The sequence below is a fragment of the Temnothorax americanus genome, unplaced genomic scaffold (genome assembly GCF_048541705.1).
Source record: "Temnothorax americanus isolate GAGA-0224 unplaced genomic scaffold, ASM4854170v1 Scaffold7, whole genome shotgun sequence".
Taxonomy (NCBI): Eukaryota; Metazoa; Arthropoda; class Insecta; order Hymenoptera; family Formicidae; genus Temnothorax; species Temnothorax americanus.
Genome location: NW_027509792.1, coordinates 2,888,218 through 2,910,296, shown reverse-complemented (window position 1 = coordinate 2,910,296; position 22,079 = coordinate 2,888,218). Strand labels below are relative to the sequence as shown.

The window sequence follows — 22,079 nt, the reverse complement described above, 5'->3', positions numbered from 1 at the left end:
GGTAATTCATAATACGGATACATTGCGGGCAAGTAGAAACAGAGCTTTGCTTCGGTTGGTTTAACCGAACCGGCACATAGATAAATACATTTTACGTAAAATCTTGAGATAGCGATAAATAGAAAGCCATATAGCTGGTATGTCGCAGCTCGAGAAGAATATTTATGCAAATCTTCTTGCAAATCTGTGGCGAAAAGTTAAAATTTAAAGCTGTAAATGAGGTTACGAATGTGAAAGCAAATTAATCAATTAATTATTATTTGGACAAACCACTAATTATTCACAATACACGCTGGGATTATTATACGAACAAAATGACAATAGAATCTTCAAACAGTAATTCGTAAAATAGATATTTGTCAAATACGGTTGCAAACAACTCGGCGACCATGAATATACGGATGTATAATTAATCGCGCTTTCAGCCAGAGATTGAAAATAATCCGTGATTACCTCCGGCGATTAAAATATTATACGAAAACCGGCTTTACATTCAAAGTAAGCACGGTAAAATTCCAGAAATATTACTCTGATCGTCAGAAGGGCGATTAAGACGCGAGATTAAAGTTTCGCATTTAGCGTCACAGGTGCGACACAGGCACCATTCTCTGATAGTATTCCACGGGGATACTTTTAGACGTCAGCGTATGCTATATAACGGTGTGTATATATAGATATATATTTTACCTATATATATTATATATATACATATATATATATATGTAGATATACATGTACATATATGTATGTATGTATGTATGTACTCGTGTCCACGGTATAGCGGGTAAAACGTGTTTCGTTATCGTAGTTAACTGCGTTTACACAACACATTCTGTACGGCTTCGACCATCGTCTCGAGGCCGCGCAGCCGTTCGCATCTGAGCACTGCTGTTAATGCTGAGGAAGCTTCGACGTAACGTGTAACGTTAAGGACGTTGTACCGTGTATAGAACCAATTACATTTGCGATTATATAGGTATACATCAGCGCGGAGACATATGCAATTGCGAATATACAGGCACTCGTATATCTTCCCTCGAGTATTCAATTGTCGTGAACAAATTCGAAATTAAGCGAACCGACAATTCGCCCCCTTAACAAAAGATATCTTTTAAAAGATTTCTTCGCTTTATAGCCATTTAATTTTTAACATATCGTAATAACAAAGTACCAATTCTTTTTGAAATGCGCAATTTAATGGCAAAATTTCTTTTCGTCGCTGATTGAAAAATGCAGTGAAATGAGATTTAATAAGTGCGATTTAACGAAAGAAGTTTTTGTTTCAGTAGCCTGATTTATAAACGGAACTTTTCGCGGGGGTTTTATTTCACGCCGCTGGGGTATGTTTAGATGCAGCGCTAATTAGCGCGCTAATTAGAAAGCTGTTGCAGGGCAAAATATGCGAGTCCTTATCGTATCATTTATGATTAAAAAATAAACGCTTAAGATTTATGACCCCGACAGCGTCTGAAAAGGATTTAAATTACGCGGAAAAAAGCGAGATTTAATTGTTATTTGCGCATCTGTGAACTTTGATTTTACGAAGAATCCTCGACCGTTAACGCCGAATAATCCGGGAATTATTATCGACAACACCGAAACAATCGCTCCTCGTAGTTGGTAGTAACTTCCGCAAGTCAGGGAAAGTGCGTAACTCCCGAGACACTCTATATCACACTACACGACCAGCGTCGCGCGTGTTTGCACGGTAGGTATGCGCTTAATATTAATATGTGCTATATGCCCTATACACCCATACGCCCGAATGAGAAATAGTTTCAAGTATAGTTTCTCGCTCGCGCTCACGTATACGTAGTAATCTTCTTACACGTTAAGGACGCGCGCTCGGGTGCGGGCATACGTGAGCGGGCTGGTATTAAAGGAACGAAGGAGCGTGAGGTGAATCGCGAGTGCGTAATATACGCGTATACATGTTATTTGCGTGCACGCATACCAACGCGTACGTTTGCGCTGCACGTGCACACACGCATGTGCATCCATTGTCCGAGACCGAAGTTACACATAAATACAATTTCGCGCACACTTCCACGCGCTTATGGTCGGACGATAAAAAATGTTGGCAGTTGCGGTCACATTTTTACAGCTCTGTGCCTCCCGTGCGAAAATTCCCGCACGCACTTGGCCGGCGCGCCGTGCACGGCTGTCTTCCCGCGCGCAAAAATATCGCTTCTATTAATGCTGAAATATTTAATTTCCCGCACGTGGACAGACAGATGGTAGCCGTGTTTATTGCAACAAGTAGAATCCTCTCGTAGGGGGAGGGGACCACTCCAAATTCGCATCCGTGCTCCGCGTAATAGATTATTTGTTAACGAAAACGCTGTGAAACGCTCTAATAATTTTTGTGCTCCACGCGAATGAAATGAAGCGGCTCACGCGAATTATGTTCTAACGATGCTGGCACATAATGTGCGCAACGTCTGCGTATAACACAATACCGTCGTGCAGTTAATCTCAGGCAGTTTACAAACTAAACTCCTAAACTACTAATACTATAGACATATATAGCAAGCCCTTGATTTTCAGTTAATTTCAAGTAGAGAAGTGAAATTTACTTAAACAGAATTTTGCCCACCATTGGGTGGAATATTATTACATGTATATGGAGCGTTAAGAAATTATGCATGTAAAAAACAACATCAACAGCTTCACGCTGCAGGCGCAGCGGAGGGAATTTATATTAATTTTCTTTGTCGAGCGCTTTTGCCTATCAGAATAATGGATTCGGTTACGTCACCACGGCATCGCTCAATGTCGATCGCGTTTCCGCGCGAGAAACGAGAAAGAAAAGCCATCGAAACGGCCGTTCAAGGCGCTCGATCGAGCGCGTTGAACGCTTGTAAATTTCTCGTTGACTCCGGTAAACTTTTCACCGCCGCCGTCGTCTCAGGACGGTGCACATTTCCGCGGCGTATATTAACCGATCGACCGAGCGAGGCAACGCGACGTGCATATTGTGTAACGCGATCGTGTGCACCGACTTGCATACGATCGTACCCGGGGTGTATTGGTATGCATGTAATGTTAAGGTACAGACGTATATACACATAGACATAGTGCTCTAACAGGCGGGAAACCTCCGTGTTCCGCATGTGTGATCTTACTAATTTCCGGGATCAAACCTTGTCCCCGAGAGGGATGGATTGAAGATGGGAATCGTGACGAGCGAGAGACGCGCCAACAGGGAAAGAACGAGAGAGTGAGACAAAGACAGAGAGAGAGAGAGAGAGAGAGAGAGAGAGAGAGAGAGGGAGATTCGGATAGGTGAGGATGGCATGGACGGCGTGAACTCGATTAATTAAACTTCGAATTCGCGCCGCTTCGCGGAAATGGAATTATCGCGGCGTAGTCGACGGCAGCGGCAGCGGCAGCGGCAAATGCATCGGTTTTGGGGACAGCGAGCCGCCGCGCCGACACCAGCATCACCACCACCAGAAGGGTGGTTACGTCTGGAACGGGGATGCAACGGCGGTATTTGGAGGTTGAACGGAGTAACAGCTTGCGCCTGTGGAAAGAGCGCGGTGGGAAGGATGTGGAATGGAGAACTAACGCGAGCCGACGATATATATTTACGGCCCAAAGCGTGGCGCGGCACGGCGCGATAGAGAAAAGTTTCGGCAGGGATTCGAGCCGTGAGAATTTAAAATCCCGCGAATCTGGCTAAGACCGACGGACTTTTCTCCTCCCTCGACTTCGAGTGGCGTTTCAATACTTAATCCGCTTTGGTATCGCGCCGCTTAGCCTCCGCCGAGGCGAGGAAGAGCCGGGCAGGCGTTTATTAGGTTCTCAAGTCGAGTTCTCTTTGCCGTTGATCGATTGCCGACATCCGCCGTGAGTTGTGAGAAATACCGATTTCTCTCGCCCGTTACACGTGTATACCAAAATCACTTGGAAAATTGCCCACGTCACGTCTGCGATCGCTCGCGATTTTCTCTTCGGAAATAAGGGAGTTCTGGTTATAAATTTGAAATACGCATAAGGTACGGTCGAGGTATAAATATTCTCACTATGTTTCTTCGCTCAATATGCCAAAGGGCATATTGTTACAATTTAATTTAATTTCATTCAATTTAAATACATCTCTATTATTATCACCGATTACGTATGCTTTTTATGCAATATATTTCATGTAATTTATTTTCTAGGTTCTAAAATTTCCATTTTTTTATGTTCAAAATATTCTGTAGATAATTTAAAAAATGCAATAAATTAAAATGCCTGAAAAATATCTGTAAATAATTAATGGAAAAAGATCAGTATTTATCTATGTATATACGCATGTAATATATATAATGATGTGATGTATAGATTATATAATTAATTATAATATCAATAATTAACCGTATTTTAAGCTTATAAAAGTAAGCGGAGATTATGACTGACTAATAAAGTTGAAGAAACTTATAAAACCTCTCAACTTTCAGAGTGATGGTTCGATAATCCGCTTATGTCATCGCATTTTTTACAAAAAATCTATGAAAAGTCTACGTCTTTATTGGTATGCTAAAATGAAACTCAGTAAAGCTGAAGTAATAGCTATACCAAGAGGTATTTGTTATAAACATTAAACATTAAATCTCATCTCATGTCAATCTCGTTATAAAATATTTTCTTTGTTCAAGTAAGCTATCACTAAAATAGTTTAATCACAGGAAAATGTTGGAATATCGAAAAAGCACAAGTTTATAAAAAGAGCGAAAAACTAGGTAAAAAACAGCACAGAATTAAATGTCATGGTAAAAAAGAGCAAACCTAAAGATAAATTACGATCAATTTGATTTCAAATAGAATTGGAACGTGCTTTATGTATAAAAAGAGATCGGACGATATAACAGAAATTTGCAAACAAATATTTTCCATTTATTTTTACAATAACATTCGTTAGAGGCGAAATGAAAAAACTTCCAAAGGAAAGTGCAGAAAAGTGAAAAATGAAGTTTGACAGATTTATATCATCTAATCCGTCGCGGGTACTGTGAACGCGATAAAAAAACGACATAGAAGAAAAGGAAGCGTATGTCACAGCTTGTATACCTCCTTTCCCCCTTCGTGGCGTAGACAGCGCTGATGATAAAAATCCTTTTGCAGCCGCATAATATCATAATAACTATGTAAATCAGGTCGTCGTAGCAACCCCGCAAACAGAGAATCGGATATTCGTATGCTAGGCCTCAACCCGTTCTACTACACATCGTAGCCGCCATTCCGCTTTGACGTGCGCTATTCGCTGTTATATATCCATATATCTGCCTGTTACCTCGACAACGAGCCGGGCTTTCGTAAAAAAGCATTATTTAACTATGTACTTTTTCAGTATTAACAGTTGCCAGCTATGGTGACATCAAACAAATCCTCTCTTGCAAAAACGCCGGAGCGTGCGAAGAGTGATGTGTGTGGAGAGGTAATACGAAAATGTACGCGTATTGTGTATCGAAAATCGCTTAACTTTAATAAAAAATCCAACCGTCAAACAAATTGCAGTGTAATTCAAAAGATTTTATATTGTAACGGAAATGTATGCGTGTTCAGCATTTGCAGATGTCTTTGTTAGTAAATGACTCTATCGAATTATAAAGAAGAGTTAAACATTTATCGGGCGAGTTCAAGAAAAGTTTTAAAAAACGACTTTGCCATTTACATTGAGAGAAGTTCGAGATAAGTATAATACAGAGGAAGAGCTCGCGCGAATAGAAATTTTAAGAAAACTTGAAACAAGACGTGCACATAAAAGCTTTAAAAATATCTAGCAAAATATTTATAGAAAGACCAAACATTTAGTACTGCATATATTCTATAAAAAAGCATAATAAAATATTGTACTACTCAGGAAGTTCATCTAAGAAAATATAGAAAATATGAAACGTAATAAATCTTCTGAAAAATATAACAATTTTTCTATTTTTTACATGTCATATTTTTACTTTCTAAAAATTATCCTTCAAACAATTTTTTCTAAAGTACGCAAGGTTTTGGATTTCTAATTCTATTTTTCTCAAACGTGCACAGTGTCTGACTGTTTTTATTCTTTTACTCCTTAATTATTCTTGTTTTTCATATAAACCTCGTGAATAATAAGACCGCGGAAATTCGACGCGCGTCGTACAGTATAATCAAAAAAAATTTTTTACTTGCAATGAAGACTAGAACTTTTACGGTCGTACACAATGAAAAATGTAAGATCATGTAAAATGTTTAAAGGCGATTACGTGTCTCTCGAGTTGACCATAATCGTGCATAAACATAGCGCTTCGACAATGAACCGAGCGCCACAATGGATTTAATAAGCAGTTGTAAACGCGTTACAACCGGTCGACAACGCGGTTGAATGAGACTTTAAACGATGTGCATGCAGATGGTGCCCTCTTCTGCAAAGTCGATGCGCATCAGCATTTATTAATCGTAAGCTTTATGTAATTACCTTTTGTACGTCAATCATTGTGCATTGTATGTTGCATTATTACGTTCCGTACCGAAACTTCGCGTTTATATGTCGATTATTACGTAACTTGTGAACTCTCGCATTTCATTGATACAATAACATAACATAAAGCGATACAATATAACAGTTCTGATGTAATCGTTCGTGATATTATTTAAGAAATGGCGTAAAAAGATTGAAACAACCTTTTCAGTTACTCGTAAGAGGGAGGAGTCATATTCGCGGTATAATTACCATATGTAGCGCGGAAATCTTACATGAGGTACGCTAATTAATCTAATGCAGATACACGCACGAATATATTGCATCGCATTAGCCTCTTACGGAACTTCGTGCTTTAGTCTGACTGGAGAGTATTACGAGACACCTTCTTGTGCGAATGACATATAAGATGTAGCGGAGACGTCGGCTATATAATTTGTCAGGACTTTAAAATATACACGGTCGTAAATATTTTGTCAAAAGCATAAGTTCATTATACATTTTAAGGTGGATATTTGAGAAGTATATCGCGCGCGTCGCTTAAAAAATACATGTTACTTCTGACGGAGTTTCTTATTTCGTCAAAGATCGAGGTCTCCACTGCATTTCTGTTAAACTTAACATTAATTACCGCGGAACTGCGGAGAATATTATTTTACTTTAGCAACCGTGTCAAATATCGCGTAATCACGCAAACATTAATAAGATCATTCAGGCAAATTTATCGAGAAAATTGTTTATATTTTACCACGGCGCGGCGCGACGCGGCGTGGCGGAACGATACGACATTGACATAGTGATACCAAGAAATATTCGCCAAATACGCTGGAGGGTTTAATAAATGCAAGATAATACCGAAGTTTCGCGATGAAAGTTAAGCGCTGTTCGAGAGAACGACGCGAGGGCAGCGGCGGCGAATACGGAGGCGAAGAAGGCGAAGCCCGTCGTCTGCGAGTCGAGCGTGGCAGCCGAACTTCCGGTGTCGTCGTTTTTTCGCAAATTAATGCTTTCGCTCGAGATAAAAATTTGCTGAGCCTCGCGCGCACCAAAAAAAGAAAAAGAGAAATATTTACCCTTCCGACGAGCGAGAAGTTGGCCGTGCCTCGCCCCTCCTATCCTCCTCCTTATCACGGAAGTTGGCTATTCTGTCGTAATAACCGGGAACTTTGTTAAACTCTCGTTTAAGGAAAATCTCACTTTCTCGGAGCTCTTCTCCGGGACATTAATGGCCCGATTCATCCCGCCTATCCGCGGCTGTCCTTATTAACTTGACCTAACGCAATACACGTCTCAGCGTGTCAGCAACAGTGTAAAACGAGTGTTTAGAGAGTCAAAGACGAATCGAGTAGTTAATGCCGGACCGGCGATCGCGGAACGATTTAAGCGAGCCGTTAGCATGCCAAGTACGATAAAATTTGCATAGAACGCGGAACAGACTCCGGTCGCTCGGTCTGTACCCGCGTTATATCGAGATAAAGATTCAAATTTCGCACACCCCGACTTTGCTCATCCCCGACACGCTGTCGCCGAATTGGTAACTCCCTCGCAACGAGAATTTGCGCCGTGCTGTTGTCGTATTTGGAAACGCGTCCAAGCTTTTTGACGCGGATATTTCAACGCGGATATCTCGTTAAGTAATTGACTCCATTGAATCCTCGCAAAACTTTTCTCTATAAAAATATCAATAACTAACATATAGATCATCCTTTTTTTAAAGAATATGACAAAAAAATGTTTATCTCCGTGACTAACCTGCTTGTAAAAAATGACCTAAATTCATTATTATATGCAATTAAAAGTTTATAGTCAAGTTTTTAAAGAGATAGCAAATTTGTAAAAATTTTATATATTTTTATATCTATTCTCCAAAAAGTTAAACCAATTTCACGGGGCATCGTGCGATCATTTTTACTCTGTTCCTATCAATAATCTTAGCGTGAATTTTCCGTTATAACGTAGAAAAACGGGTGAAATCAATTTTACACGGCATGCTCTCATCGTTATTATCGTGTTGTCAATTTCTCATTCTATCGCGACTACTAATAATATTTCTTATCGGCCTGTTGACGTGTTAGGAAAATGTCAAGAAGGTGTTAAGAGGATTTAAGTTTCCAGTAAGTTCTTGCGGACGTGCGATCACTTAAATCTAAATCTTCTTAACTCCTTAACATTAACACGTCAACAGTACGTGATACAGATGCATCGTGATAGATATATACATACAAATAAAATATTCAAAATGTTTGCGTATGTATTAATTTGATGGAAATATTTCGCATTTGTTTTAAAACAAATTAAAATTTTAATCTTTTATATGTATATTTTCACAAGGATTAAAGAGCGGCAATCGCTTTTTACAAACTGTAAGTCCGAACGACCCGATAGCGATTGATTTAGGCGCATTGCGATGCATTTTGCGTATCGACGAGACACGCGCTCGAAATAATAAGAGGATCATTTGTCGAATGCGCGATCTGCAGCGCGCACTGTAGCTGGAGTACTTTGGTTTCTCTCGTGCGTGACGGCCCCATCTCTATACAGTCCCGTGATTCCCCATTCACGATGATAACCCACTCGCGCGGCGCGGGAACATCGTGTGTAACTGCATCGACACGTATAGAAACATTCTTCCCTCTTTCAACCCGCGATTCCCGGGGTGGATCACCGGTATCGGCTCTACGTGTCGGTACGTACCTTCGGCGCGGATAGTGTCTGTAAGATCTCTAAAATACGTCGAACGATATTTCGTACTATCAGACGTCGCGGCTCCTCCTCCTCGTCGTCGTCGTCGTCGTTTCTGGCGGCCGCACGCCGATTTCGATCTTGGGAGGTCCCCATTTCCCTTCGCGCGCGCATTTGTTTTTCGGCGTTTTGCTCGAACTCAAAAATTTCGTGCAAGGCGCCCGAGATCTATGTTTCAGCGCGCGAAAAACTCGAGTTAGATCGCGGCGCTATTGTTGATCGTTGGAAATCGGACATTGCACGCCAACGAATCGGTCCCTTTATTTGTGAATATTGCCAATCGTCCTGGATCGCCAATCTCGTTCGGTCCCTCTACATTTTATTTCGATTCGAAAATTTCATTCGTATAGCACGGTGCCTCGGTATTTACGGTCGATGTGAAAACTGCGATAACTCGGCAAAGTTATTACTCACACGCGCGAGGTACGCGGTATAGATATTGTCTTTCTTTAGTTGTTTTTAACAGTCGGCCAGTCGAGTCGTTCGCCTAACGAGAGTTCGGTACCGTATACGTGTAATTCATCATGCAATTCACGAGTAACGAGACTATTGACCCTCAATACATTCGTGACATGATGTTCTTCATTTATTAGATCGGTAAATTCATTCGTCAAGATCAATGAATAACGAAGGAAGAACATTTGTTGAATGAAATCGTATAATTATGCAGAATGGAAAGGTACAATTATCGTTTGTGGTAACTTCTTTCATTTCTGTAACGAAAATCGTATTCATGAAGTTTCATGAATTGCATTGACCTCTTCCTCTCCACTTTTAAATTGTGTTCCGCACCTTCCTCACTTTTCCACCCAACTCCGTTTCTATTATTCTGAAAGCGTCGATCTTATCGAAACCGAGTAATTTCGCAGAAATTTTATATAACAATCCTAGAGATTTATTACATAACTTTCGCAGTTATTTATGTATCATGAGCTTTTTGGGAAAAAAAATGCTCCGATTTGACGGATTTATCGCTCGATTGGGATACGTAATGTTCACATGTATCACGAGTACAATATTGTTTGGTTTAACATCGTCGTATACGCCCGAATTCTCTCAAATTCTTTACAACGTCACGGTATGGTACAGCACCATTTATTTTGATATCAAGTTTCTCGCCCCGGAGGCTTCCCGCAGAGAAACTGCTACAGAAACGCGGTGCAGCCGTTCTATCGCGTTCGAATCTCGATTGCTTAAAGCCGCTAACGTAGTTACGTATTTTACGACGCGGAAGGAAATAACGACCCCCTCGTTGGTCTCATGCCTTACCTTTACTACTGACCGCCGCAACTTGTATCGCGCTGCCGCACGTGCGACACCTTAACAAACAATCGTGATCGCAAAAAGCAAAATGTAAAATTATAAATACGTTTTAAATACTGCCGCCGTGTAAAATCGATGCACTAACAATTATAAAATAAGCATGAAAACCGACAGTGTGGAAATAAAACGGTGCATGTTAAAAATTGAATTAAAATTGCATTGTAATTTACAAACCGGAAATAATTTTCATTTAACATATGCATTATAATTACGTTACCTCACTTAATTCTCCAACGATAATTTCAATTTAATACCTACACACTTGTATTTCTCAAGAATTTCCATTCGGAATGTCATGCACCCCAAAAACTAAATTATATATATAAGAGAAATAGAATATTTAAGAAATTAAAAAATGTTTTAAGAAACTTTTCTATGTTCAAATATATACGTATATTATTATTTTATTTTGAATAATTTTGTAAAACTTTGTCGAGTTAATGTGCTTTAGATTTTACGAATTTTTAAGTTTTTTTAACGAACTAGTTTTAAATGGAAACGGTAACAAGTTGTTCGAGTGTAACTACGAAATCTGACAGTTATTCGATTATATATAGGATTTCCATGTTTCCATCGCATACGCGCGCATACGTTCCATCAAACTTTTGCTTGAAAATTCGAAACGATTTTTTGATATTTCAAATAGTTTCGGGGATATTCGCCCATTACAGTTATTCCCTTCGCTCACATCTGAACAAACTGTATCTTGAATTGCACATGCCGAACGTAAACATTTTCCTACAAAATGTAATACACCGATAGATAAATATATTCTTACAATAACCATCTTTTACGTAAAATCGAATATTTGAAGGAGTTTCTTTCCTCCTAAAAATTCGATAGCCTCGTCCCAAGTAATCTTTAAATTTCGCTTTAAAATTGCATAAATCACTCTTCTCTCGTAAAGAAATCTTTAAAGGCGACCACGTAAATAATTTGTCGCGTGCTCGTCTCGTAAACTAAGACGCGACAAAACAACGACGGAGAGATCAATTTTCCCGACAAAGCGCGCCTTTTATTTTTCACGTGATTATCGGTGAGAGAGCCGATGTCGAGAGGCAAAAGTGAAAGCCGATCCCCGCTCTTCGATCGGCATTCCGGAGTCTATAACAGAAACGAGCGGCACTCTCGAGTACGGGAGCGCGGATGCCAAGTACCGTAACTTGTACCGCGAAGAGATTGAATTATTTTTCTCCTGGAATAATTTCGCCATAAAATAAGACCGGTACGAGTGTGCATGCGCGCGCCCACACGTACACCCATACCCTACACGCCTACTGCTCGCGGCATCATCCCTCTCGAGAGAAGCAAAATCTCTCTAGTTCCTCTCCCTCGTTCTCTCTTTCTCCCTATCTCTCCCCGATCTTCCCATCTCATCTCTTCCTCGTAGAGGGGGCCACTCAAAGCGAGTAACGTCGCTATCTCTCTTCCCCCACGTCTCCTTATATTACATTCTGGATACGGCCGCGGGGACGTCGGCGGTGGAAGCTGAAAATACCTTTCCTCTCCTGTTTCTGTCAGTGAATATCTTATCATAATACCATCGGCGCTCCGTTTCCCCGAGACGGACCTCACAAACCAACGCTAACACTTTCGACACGTCTAACTCACAGTCTTTCGACCGTCGGGGTTCTCGTCCAGCCTCGTCACGCAGGAAACGGTCAGAAAGGTCCGAGTATAGAGTTTCTACATATCTCAGAATATCACACGTTTTCGAATTGGTCGGACACAGTTTGCTGTCGCGGCTTCTTCCGTTCGATGCAAACCGCGATGGAAGGAAGGCCGGCGCGGCGGATGTTGCCGGTTGCCGCGCCCGATGCACCATCCAGAAGCATGACCCGGCGATGAGATGGTATTTGCAAACTTTGACTTCGCGCATGTTTCAATATTGCGCCACGTGCCGTGCCTGCGATACAGCTGAATGTTGTTCGCTTAAACTTCTCGCTTCTTTCGTCCTCGCGCCTCCATCGCAACCCGCGCGGCAAGAGAGACGGTTTCTTGCTTTATAAAAGTGTGTAGCGCCTCGTAATACTTTCCGCTTCGATCCGCGCGTTAAGTTATTTTCTTTTTCTCAGGCGCCCCCGTATTCGCCGGCTCGATTTTACGGTCCCGGCCCGGTAGGAAGAATCGCCGGTACTTTCGTAAAATAAAGCCGGTGCACATTGTTCTCGGGAGCGAGCAGAATGAATCAAGAAGAATGAATCTAGACTCTTTTATTGTAGGAAAATTGGACAACTCGGGAGATCAATTACGTAATTTTCCTCTATATAGAAGTAGAAGGATGATAAGCGAAAATCTCCACGTAAATTTGCTAAGATCGCGTAAGTTCTTTCAACGTTAAATAATGAGATTCCGTGAGATGGCGTGAGATTTCAAGCAGCCAAAAGGGAAAAGGGGACAAGTTCACTAACAATTATATAATTACCTACCAGATGTGACAGTTGGTTCTCTCAGACCTTAATGACATAATCGGAAATTAAGGAACGCTTTTATAACACGTAATATGTATACAAACTTCCCGTATAGTAGCTCCAATGCAGTTGATAAATGTGTAATTTCCCCCGTTAATTATCTTAATTCAGATTTCAGTACAATATGCGTTATAAGCTACAGCAATGTTCAAATCACTTTGTACGAGGAATTTGCGTCAAATACGCACACACGCGTTGCACACGTGAGTGCGTATTTGAGCTTATTGTAAGCTGTGTTTATGGTGTATTCGCGAAAAGCCAGGAAGGTATTCACAATATATTTTAGATTAACGCTATTGTGATGAAGAATTCATCAACGCCTCTCCATAGATGGCGTTTTGATGAATATTCATTATTATATTCCTCATTTATATCAGTCTTGTAACGCGTCCCGCGATTCTTATGCATAAGGAACAACTCGGTGCATCACCATCCACGTCAACGCGAGCTGCAATTTCGGGCTTGACAGGAAATTAAAACTATACTTCACCGTTCGAGATATAAGGTATTATATGGGTCAACAAGCCGTTAATCGCTGCTATTGCGTTGTCACGTGCGTTTTAACGAGAGCCAACGAATCATGAACATCGAAGCACTGAGCGCGTCTGCCTCGAGTGGCATAAAATATTTGTCAAAGCGACAACGCGCGCTAAGCCTCATATAAAATAACGATTTATCGGCGGGGCCAAATATTTATACCATTATTTTACGTATATGAAAATGGAAAGTTGTGAATGAACGATATTAGTTTCACAATCTTGCTGCGACGACGCGACGTATCGTTTGCACACGACGTATCACTGAAGCGTCAATAATGCACTGCGAAATATTTATTTTAATCATCGCGCATATAGGGATGTACGGATGTAATTGCGAAACACGTTCAAATTTCGCGTGCACAGTAAGCACGATAATTGCAATTTTCGATATTCGTAACGCGAAATCCTCGAATAACCCGGATATTTCGTGTGAGATATTTTATTTTTTTCAAAAATTGCAACATGTCGCAATATTTTTTAGAGTTATTTCGACGTTTCCGGGATAACTCATCCAATGTTACAGTTGATACACGCTATATAGGTGACATTAGATGCTTCATGTGTTTTTAATTACCCCCACTTGAGGGAGTTCTCTCGTCCCCAGTCGTTATTTTAAGTCTTCCATTGTTCCACGGTTATAAATTATTTAAGTTCACGCGCAGCCTAGCCACCTAAATTATAATTGTACCCGGAAGGAAACTGTTCTCCAAGGAACATTGATTGATCAATAAAGGCAACTGATCTATTGTGGTTAAGCCATTACTATATATGTTGCCTACTCTGCGACCAATTCAACATTCAATGATGAACAACATCATATATGATACCTTGCAGTATAACTTTCAGTGCTTATTATATGTATAATTCGATTCCGCAGTTTAATCGGTTCATAATTTTTAATATTCGACATTTTATTACCAAGATATATGAATATTAAAAAGTTGACAAACGTGATGTCTTCTCTCAAACATTTTGTTGGAAAATTGCTCTGTATCTGTTAAAAAATGTCATTAAAACTATACAATCACGTTTCAGATAGCTTCATGCAATTTAACTTTTATCCAGGCAACTTGTTTCTAAATGTAAATGTTAACGAGACTCTGTTTTAGAATTTTCCTTAAAAGGACTATCAGTTAAAATTTTATAAGATATCGGCGTTGCTTGTGTAAGGCTCTCAGAATGCTTGAACTTAATTAGGAGCATAACGCGAAGCTTCTTTTGGTTCGCAGATGTGCCGAGCTTCTCCGAGCCGATCGGCAACGTGACCGCCGCTATTGGCAAAGAGGTCGCCCTCTCCTGTACCATCAGGAAAGTGGGAAATTACAAGGTAAGCAGCCGGTGAATTTTCGCAAGAAACGTGGCTCGGTTCGGCTCGGCGCGGCGCGGCGCGGCGCAACGCGTTGACGCTCGCGGCGGAGTAAGCACCGGACGCTAATTAGCCGACTTGGGAACGCATAAGCGCACGTTGCTAAAGCGATAAGAGAATCTGAAATTCGGGTAATCCCGCGGAAATAAATGGGTCGCCCCGGGCTGGTTCTGGCAGATGTCAGCGTGCCAGCGCGTCTTTTTGGCGCGCTCCGCCCGCAGTTTCTTGTATTTTTCCGCGAGCGCGAGTTTTCCGCTCGTTCGCTCGAAATAAGCAAATAACACAACGATATAAACGTCGAGAAAATGCTATACATGCCGATTCTTATTATTATTATTAGAATAACTGCGCCAGCGGATTAAGAGAGCCTTTCTTGGCTACGTTGCATCAAAACGTTCATGTTCATTCATTTCGTATGTATGCGCAAAAGTATATATATAAAAAATAAGAATTTCTTGACCTCATTTAAACATGCAAGAAATTCAGTAATGCCCGAATTAATCGGGAAAATTTTCTCTTGCGCGAATTCGCATATGTTGCATCGGGTTAACACATGGCAAACTACTAATATGAAACATCGAGATAATCTTTTGTATTTCACGTTGAATCTTCTCGGGAATAGTCGAGAAATAAAGAGAGTGAACAGCAACAATGTAATCGTACAAATGTAATCGTAATACGGCACGAATTTGCAACTCAAATGTGCCAGGTATATTCAATAAACCATATGCATAAACGCCTGTGGCACAAATGTTTATTTTTAGGTCAAAGTTGCTATTTTGTCGCCGAGAGCTTTTCGCCATCGGCTTATAATGTACGTGTGTCGTTCGAGTTGATTAATTAGAATTTGAAGTCAAGCCATCACGAGCATGCAAACGAATGCGATGTATGATTCGTTTTGAAACTCGCTTTGGGCATCGCGCCGATGATTTTTTTTCTCCCCAGCATAAAGCTTTCACGTGTGATTAAATACGTTAAAACTCGCGCGTCGGCATTATTTTGTGTTATTTTAGCTACGGCGCTTAGTCGCTAATAATAGTGGCGCCGCGCGATATGTGAGATTGGGCGAATTTCGCAAAAAGCGTTATATTATCAGACGACCTAAAATTAATTACACGATAAAATAGGAAATTACCGCTAATTTTTACAAATTATACAAAGCTAAGAGACCACAAAATATACAGAGACGTAAACCAATATATGTGACACAGTTAAAAACAATTTAAATAAATTACTTACAAAAAATACCTAATACGTTTCAAAACAATTAATATGTATCCAAAAACAAATAGCGTGATCATAAAGCGATACAGCAGATGTAACGTATTTTGAAACGTAACTGATGAAATAAATACAGAGCCCGTTGTTACACAATGTGCACAAATATAAAAAAAGTTAAATAAAGCGAAAAAAAGGTTAACGAACATAGTTACGGAAATAAAAAATTTTCCACAAAAAAAGCTATGTCGATGCTATTATATTTCGCAATTAACGAGAAAAGTTAATAAGTTAGTCTCGCTTTCCCGTATACGTTTTAAGGACTTTCACGTTAAATAACATTTTGTATTTCCAGAATGCTGAGTAACGCCTAAGCAGCTTAATTAAACGTTTGGATGATATAATACCGCCCGATATTCGCAATACTGCCGCGGTGTTAATGTTCAGCCAGCGTAATTATCCTGTTTAATTTATTCTACAGCGTCTTGTAGTTTACGATTCAGTAATTCATTCAAAGTACGAGATATGCGCGCGGATAACAACAATGCGCCTTCAACAATGCGAATCGCAAAGCTTTCACGCGTGGATTATATGCGCTCTACTACTATTTCTCCCTTTTTTTACCGTGTTCCACGTAGTTTTACACATATGCAGGCACAACAAAATCGAATACACTTCGCGGTTAGCCGTTGGCCCGAAAACACTCTAGGCCATAGTTGTTTGCCATTCGGCGTACGCACACATTTAATAATTTTTTTATATATACCTATATATTCGCGTGCATGTACTATTTTTATGCAGTACACCATATCCCAGCACTATGTCCGACAAACAGACTCGCATATTTGTGCCACGGATAGATAGTATAATAAGAGCGCTTTATGCACATACTGCTAAGAAGTGTTGTAATAATAGCGTGCCTTTCGACAAACAAACTATGCGAGTCGCATAATTCAATGATGCCAGTTATTGAAAGTAAAATTTCTACGCTCCGTTTCCTATATGCAAAACATTGCAAGACATAATTCGAGTCTTTTTATAATTTGGCACCACTTAAAATTCATCTGTTAAAAGTAGAAGAGTGTGCATCGAAATGAACGAAAAGTTTATCTATAAAAATAAGGAATATCGATCGATATATGTGTATAGGCATCAGACATATCTATATATTTTTATATAAATAATGTATTAAGAGAAAAATTGTTACAAATAGTTGTGCAAAAATGCGATAGAAAGGGTACGAAGCTCTTTAAATTTAATTAATTTTGCTTAATAACTTACACTATGTGCACTTTTGCCTAAATATAAATCGCGGTGAAATGTTGCTCTCTCTCTCTCTCCGAAAACGGTGCGAAAAGTGGACGAGCAAATGGTTACTCATCGCGTACGTGTTTGTACGTAAAACATTAATGGAACACATGCACATTGAGGATTTAGTCTTCGTTGTAAAATGAAGTTGTAGGTAGATAATTCATACTGGCGCGGCGTATGAATTATCCCGGCGTATGAATAGGCCCGACTTCGTCAATGCATCACTAGTTAAAACTTCGCGATACTTTACTTACGCGTTTAACGATTCACCGTCGTGGCTCGAAACGCATATATGCATAGGTATAGCAGGGCTCTCTTGAATGTAAAACTGTCAAACTTTATTTCAAATATATTTCAACATGAAAAACTTTGAATCCTCTTTAAAAAAATGTATATACTTTTCGCCATCGCGTTATTATTGGAGATAAAAATTAGTAGAGCTTATTTATTTCATTAACCTTTAACTACACAGCGTGGCTAGACGCCAAGCGCTATTTTTGTTACGTATTTTCTTAGTTACGCGAAATATCAGTTATGTGTTTTATTTTTTATGTACTCTAAAACTTACATATCTTACATTACTTTTAGAGAAAACAAAAAAAATTTGTGGGGATCCCTGCAGATCCCACCTGTGACTATATGTTGCTAAAAATAACGCGTATATTTAGAAGTTAAAACTACGATATTAAATTAACAATAAGTTCGTCCACATCTTCATCGAAAATTGATATGATCCAAACATAGCTGTTAAAGTTCTCTCAAAATTATTTATATTGTTATACAGGATACATATATGTAACTATATAGATATCTCATTTAATATGTCTGCTTAAGTGTGTTGTTAAGGAAAATTTAGTCAAAATTTGTTAGTATTTGCATTAGTTCACTAAGGTAAATACACATTCAGCTTGAAATGGCAAAGTGCAGTAGTTAAGACTGAAAATGATCAGACGGAATACGCAATTTTCGACTTTGTACATTCCCTATTTCCCTTGAGTTAAAGTTTCAATTGCATGGCAGATATCAAATTTCTCCAGATTTATTTCATTATACTGAATTATAATTTAATATTTTAATAGCGTATTCTAAGATCTGTATATTAATAAATTCCTCTAAATAAAGTAGTAATTAGTCAATTATTCAGAAACTATTGTAACGTTAGGATCTTTAATTAATCACCAGAATACGCAATTAAATGTATCAATATTATTATGATGGAGATAAATAATGAACAATTAATCTCTCACGTATTAAATCTATTAGATTAATTATTTTATAGTTGCGTTCTGTAATCACTCGAAAAGTATGAAAATAAATTACGATACATTGCGGTTTCAAATATTGAACTTATATGTAATTATATGTATTAGTAAAACTTTCTTGGCATATATTTGCAATTACGTTAAAAGTCGTAGCAATAATTAATGAATAAATAAGAAAGATTAGGAAAGATATAAAAGATTAAGGCAAAATTGAGACATCTTATATAAAAATGTGAATAATAATCATTAAGCAATTTTGAAATAAATAAAATAAAATATATGAAATATATCCTGTTATTTTACGCTTATAACATATATCCACGTGAAAATATTTAAATGTATCTTTCTTTTGCACTAATTCACATTACATTCAACCTTGGAAAAATAGAAAGACTAATCACAAGTTTCTTTAAAAAGATATTAGAAAAGGAAGAGAAAAGAAAGCAATGCAATATATTACATTAACATTTTTCCCCCTTGTTACATTCAATAAATAATTTATTTTTAATTACGTAAATATCTTTTTCTAATTTTCGTTAACGAGAAATGAATACCATAAAAGAATTTTAGTATCAGCTAAACACTTTTATTTATTATTTTATTTTATTTTTTCTCTTTTCTATTTTTCACTAATTATCTGAATAATAAATTAATTAAATTAAATAAATAAATCAGCTATAATGTATTTGACATAAAGTTTAATGATTACAAAGTATTCGTCAAATCTTATACAATTATAAACCTTAATGTATTCTTAATTGTGTTCCTGAAAAACCTGCTTGCAATTTATGCACAAGTCAATACATCAATATAGTCAAGAAAATTCCAAGGTTAAACATTTTGAACTAATCCTAATCCATCTTATTCGAGTGAAATGTAACACGTACCTTTTTGCTTTTCACTTAATACATGCATCCATATACAATTATATCTGATATTAGTTATTGCACAATATAGACACAGATCTGTTATCTCAAAGTAAAATAAAAAGTACTTCGACACTCACCGATTCGATGCGCAGCAGCGGAGTTGTAACACCGACTACGACGATCTGTAAAGCAAACATATTTCAATTAAAAAAATGCCTAAAATAATTAATATTTCGGAAAGTGATTGTCGTAAAATAAATAATCGACTCACCCTATGGATGCTCCGCTGGCACCCGATGCCTCCCCTAGGCCCGCTCCTCCTCTCAGTCTCAGGAATCTCAGGACGTCATGGTTAGGTTAGGTTGTCAGGTTCGTCGCACTCGCGCAACACTGGCGAAAAATTAATTGTGGTTAATTATGATCGTACTGTTCGGCCGTTACTAATTTTCAGAATACGATATCGTCCGGCATACTTTGCGCGCACTCCCGATTTTATTACATTATGAAAAATAACGATCGAGAAGAAAACATGAGCGGCTAAATTACGATTCACTGATGAAATACATGCTTCGCGACGTGAATGTTGGACGACGCGACGAAGGGTTTTTTAATAAATCACCGATACACATATGCCGCATTTATGCGATCGAGTTGAAAACATAATTGAGATTGAGACGTGATAAACCGCTCGAAAATATATGATCGAAATTCGGATATACGTGCGATACCTACCTACGTTAAATTCTCGTGAAACGCATATGTTACGTTATTAAATATTACGATACGGAGCTAACTCTGCTAACTGCAATCGCACTTATTAAATGAACGCGTCGCGAGTCGCGAGTAGTGTCGCGACGCTGCTAGATTCGGAATTAATTCGTTCCATGCCCGCTATCGACGACCGCGAAATTTAAAAGATAATGCGAAGACGGAGCACGGAGCTCCGCTGCCTACCTGCCCGAGGCTCGCCGCGCGAATGATAAACAAAACGACCTTGTCTCGTATAAACACGCGGCGCGCTATATACTGTCGCGCAAAAACACCGAGCCGGCTGTGTGTGCCAGCCAGTAGCCAGTTTATCGCTATGGCGGAAATATTTTACATATGTTATAAAATAAATACACGCGAAATATTTGGTTCCTCTCTCTCTTGCATTTCAAACGAATTATTAATAGACCATCGTTGTTAAATCACTATTACGTCGGTTTTTCATTATTTGAGTCCGACGACGTCTCGGAAATTAACTCAATGAATGAACTGCGAACGACAAAGGATTTTACCGTCGATGTGCGAACGCAAAATTCGTATCACGCGGCTGATATAATTAACGCGGAATTAATTACAATTGTACTTACTAATTAAAAACGCGGCGCTCCGAATCGATCCGTCCCACGATCCGTCCCACATTCGCGAATATATATACGTTAATGACCGAAAAATTCGTGCACGACGTCGGCAATTTTATCCCGATATCGTGCGATACGACGTGATTAATGATATCGAGTTGAAGACTAATTAAGACGTGATAAACTGTTCGAAAATATACGATCAAAATTCGGATTATACGCGCAATACATTAAATCCCATGAAACGCATATGTTAATATAATAAAATCGATATCGCGATATCGCGACTTTCGGCTTGAATCATTTGATCTAATGACATTACTCTGGGCTTTTAATCCAAAAATAGTACAGAATTATATTTAAATAAAAAAAAATGTATGTTCAAATCGTTAAAGAAATATAATCGCACGTAAATTTCATAATGGGATAATAATTTATCATTCTCATTTGATCTCTATTTCAATCAATGAAATCGCACGAATATATCTACTTCGGTAAATAGCTATCGCGTCGATATGATATAAGCTCATGAATTGTCGATCGCGGAATTGATTAATTACGCGAGTTGATTATAGTTAATCTCTTAAAGAGAATAATCGCGTTTTCTTCTTCCTGTCGTGAACGCGTTTCGTAAGGTAGGTAATAATAATAATGCGCCGACATGCGAAACTGCTCGTGCCGCTAATTTGTATCTCGAGTCGAATCTCATCACGCAAATGACAAGATGAAGCGCGCAAACACTGCGTACGGCGCGTATGCCGCCGAAATAATCAACCGCCAAAGATATCATCACCGGCTATATAATTTGTCACTACTACGAAATATATAACGTATAAACTCATTTTAAACGATTTATAATTTATAATAAAATAAAGGTTAAAATCCGTTTTATACAATATTACATGCCGATAAAATGGAAAATCAGAGGCTACAAGTGTGTATAAAACTGTTAAAGTATAAAACATTAAAGTACATATAATATCTAAATACACGGCGTAAAATTACAATAATTGTATATTAATAAATTCAAATATAATAGAATTCTGATGTTTTACAAAATTTGGCATAAATTTTTAAGTGCTTTATAAAATAAATATATGTAGAATGTTTTATTTTTCATGTTCAAAAATTATTTCAATATAAGTCCCATTATCATACATTAACTCTAATGCTTAATTAAAGGATAAAAT

At 38.6% G+C, this 22,079-nt stretch overlaps 2 protein-coding genes across 2 annotated transcripts in view; one reads left to right on the top strand and one right to left on the bottom strand.

Moving 5' to 3' along the window:
- The window catches only part of Pygo (pygopus family PHD finger), an 87,499-nt gene extending 67,040 nt beyond the window's left edge, over positions 1-20,459 (bottom strand). Inside the window, exons 1-3 of the mRNA XM_077422233.1 lie at positions 20,276-20,459; positions 19,815-19,933; positions 19,681-19,725 (exon numbers count right to left, since the gene is read on the bottom strand). The gene's annotated coding sequence lies outside the window, so the exon portion shown is untranslated. The remainder of the gene's footprint in view (positions 1-19,680; positions 19,726-19,814; positions 19,934-20,275) is intronic.
- Positions 1-22,079, top strand: part of LOC143906272 (lachesin) — a 50,955-nt gene that overhangs the window by 11,275 nt on the left and 17,601 nt on the right. The window contains exon 3 of the mRNA XM_077422236.1: positions 14,747-14,844. Within this exon, the coding sequence (XP_077278362.1) occupies positions 14,747-14,844 (98 nt within the window). The remainder of the gene's footprint in view (positions 1-14,746; positions 14,845-22,079) is intronic.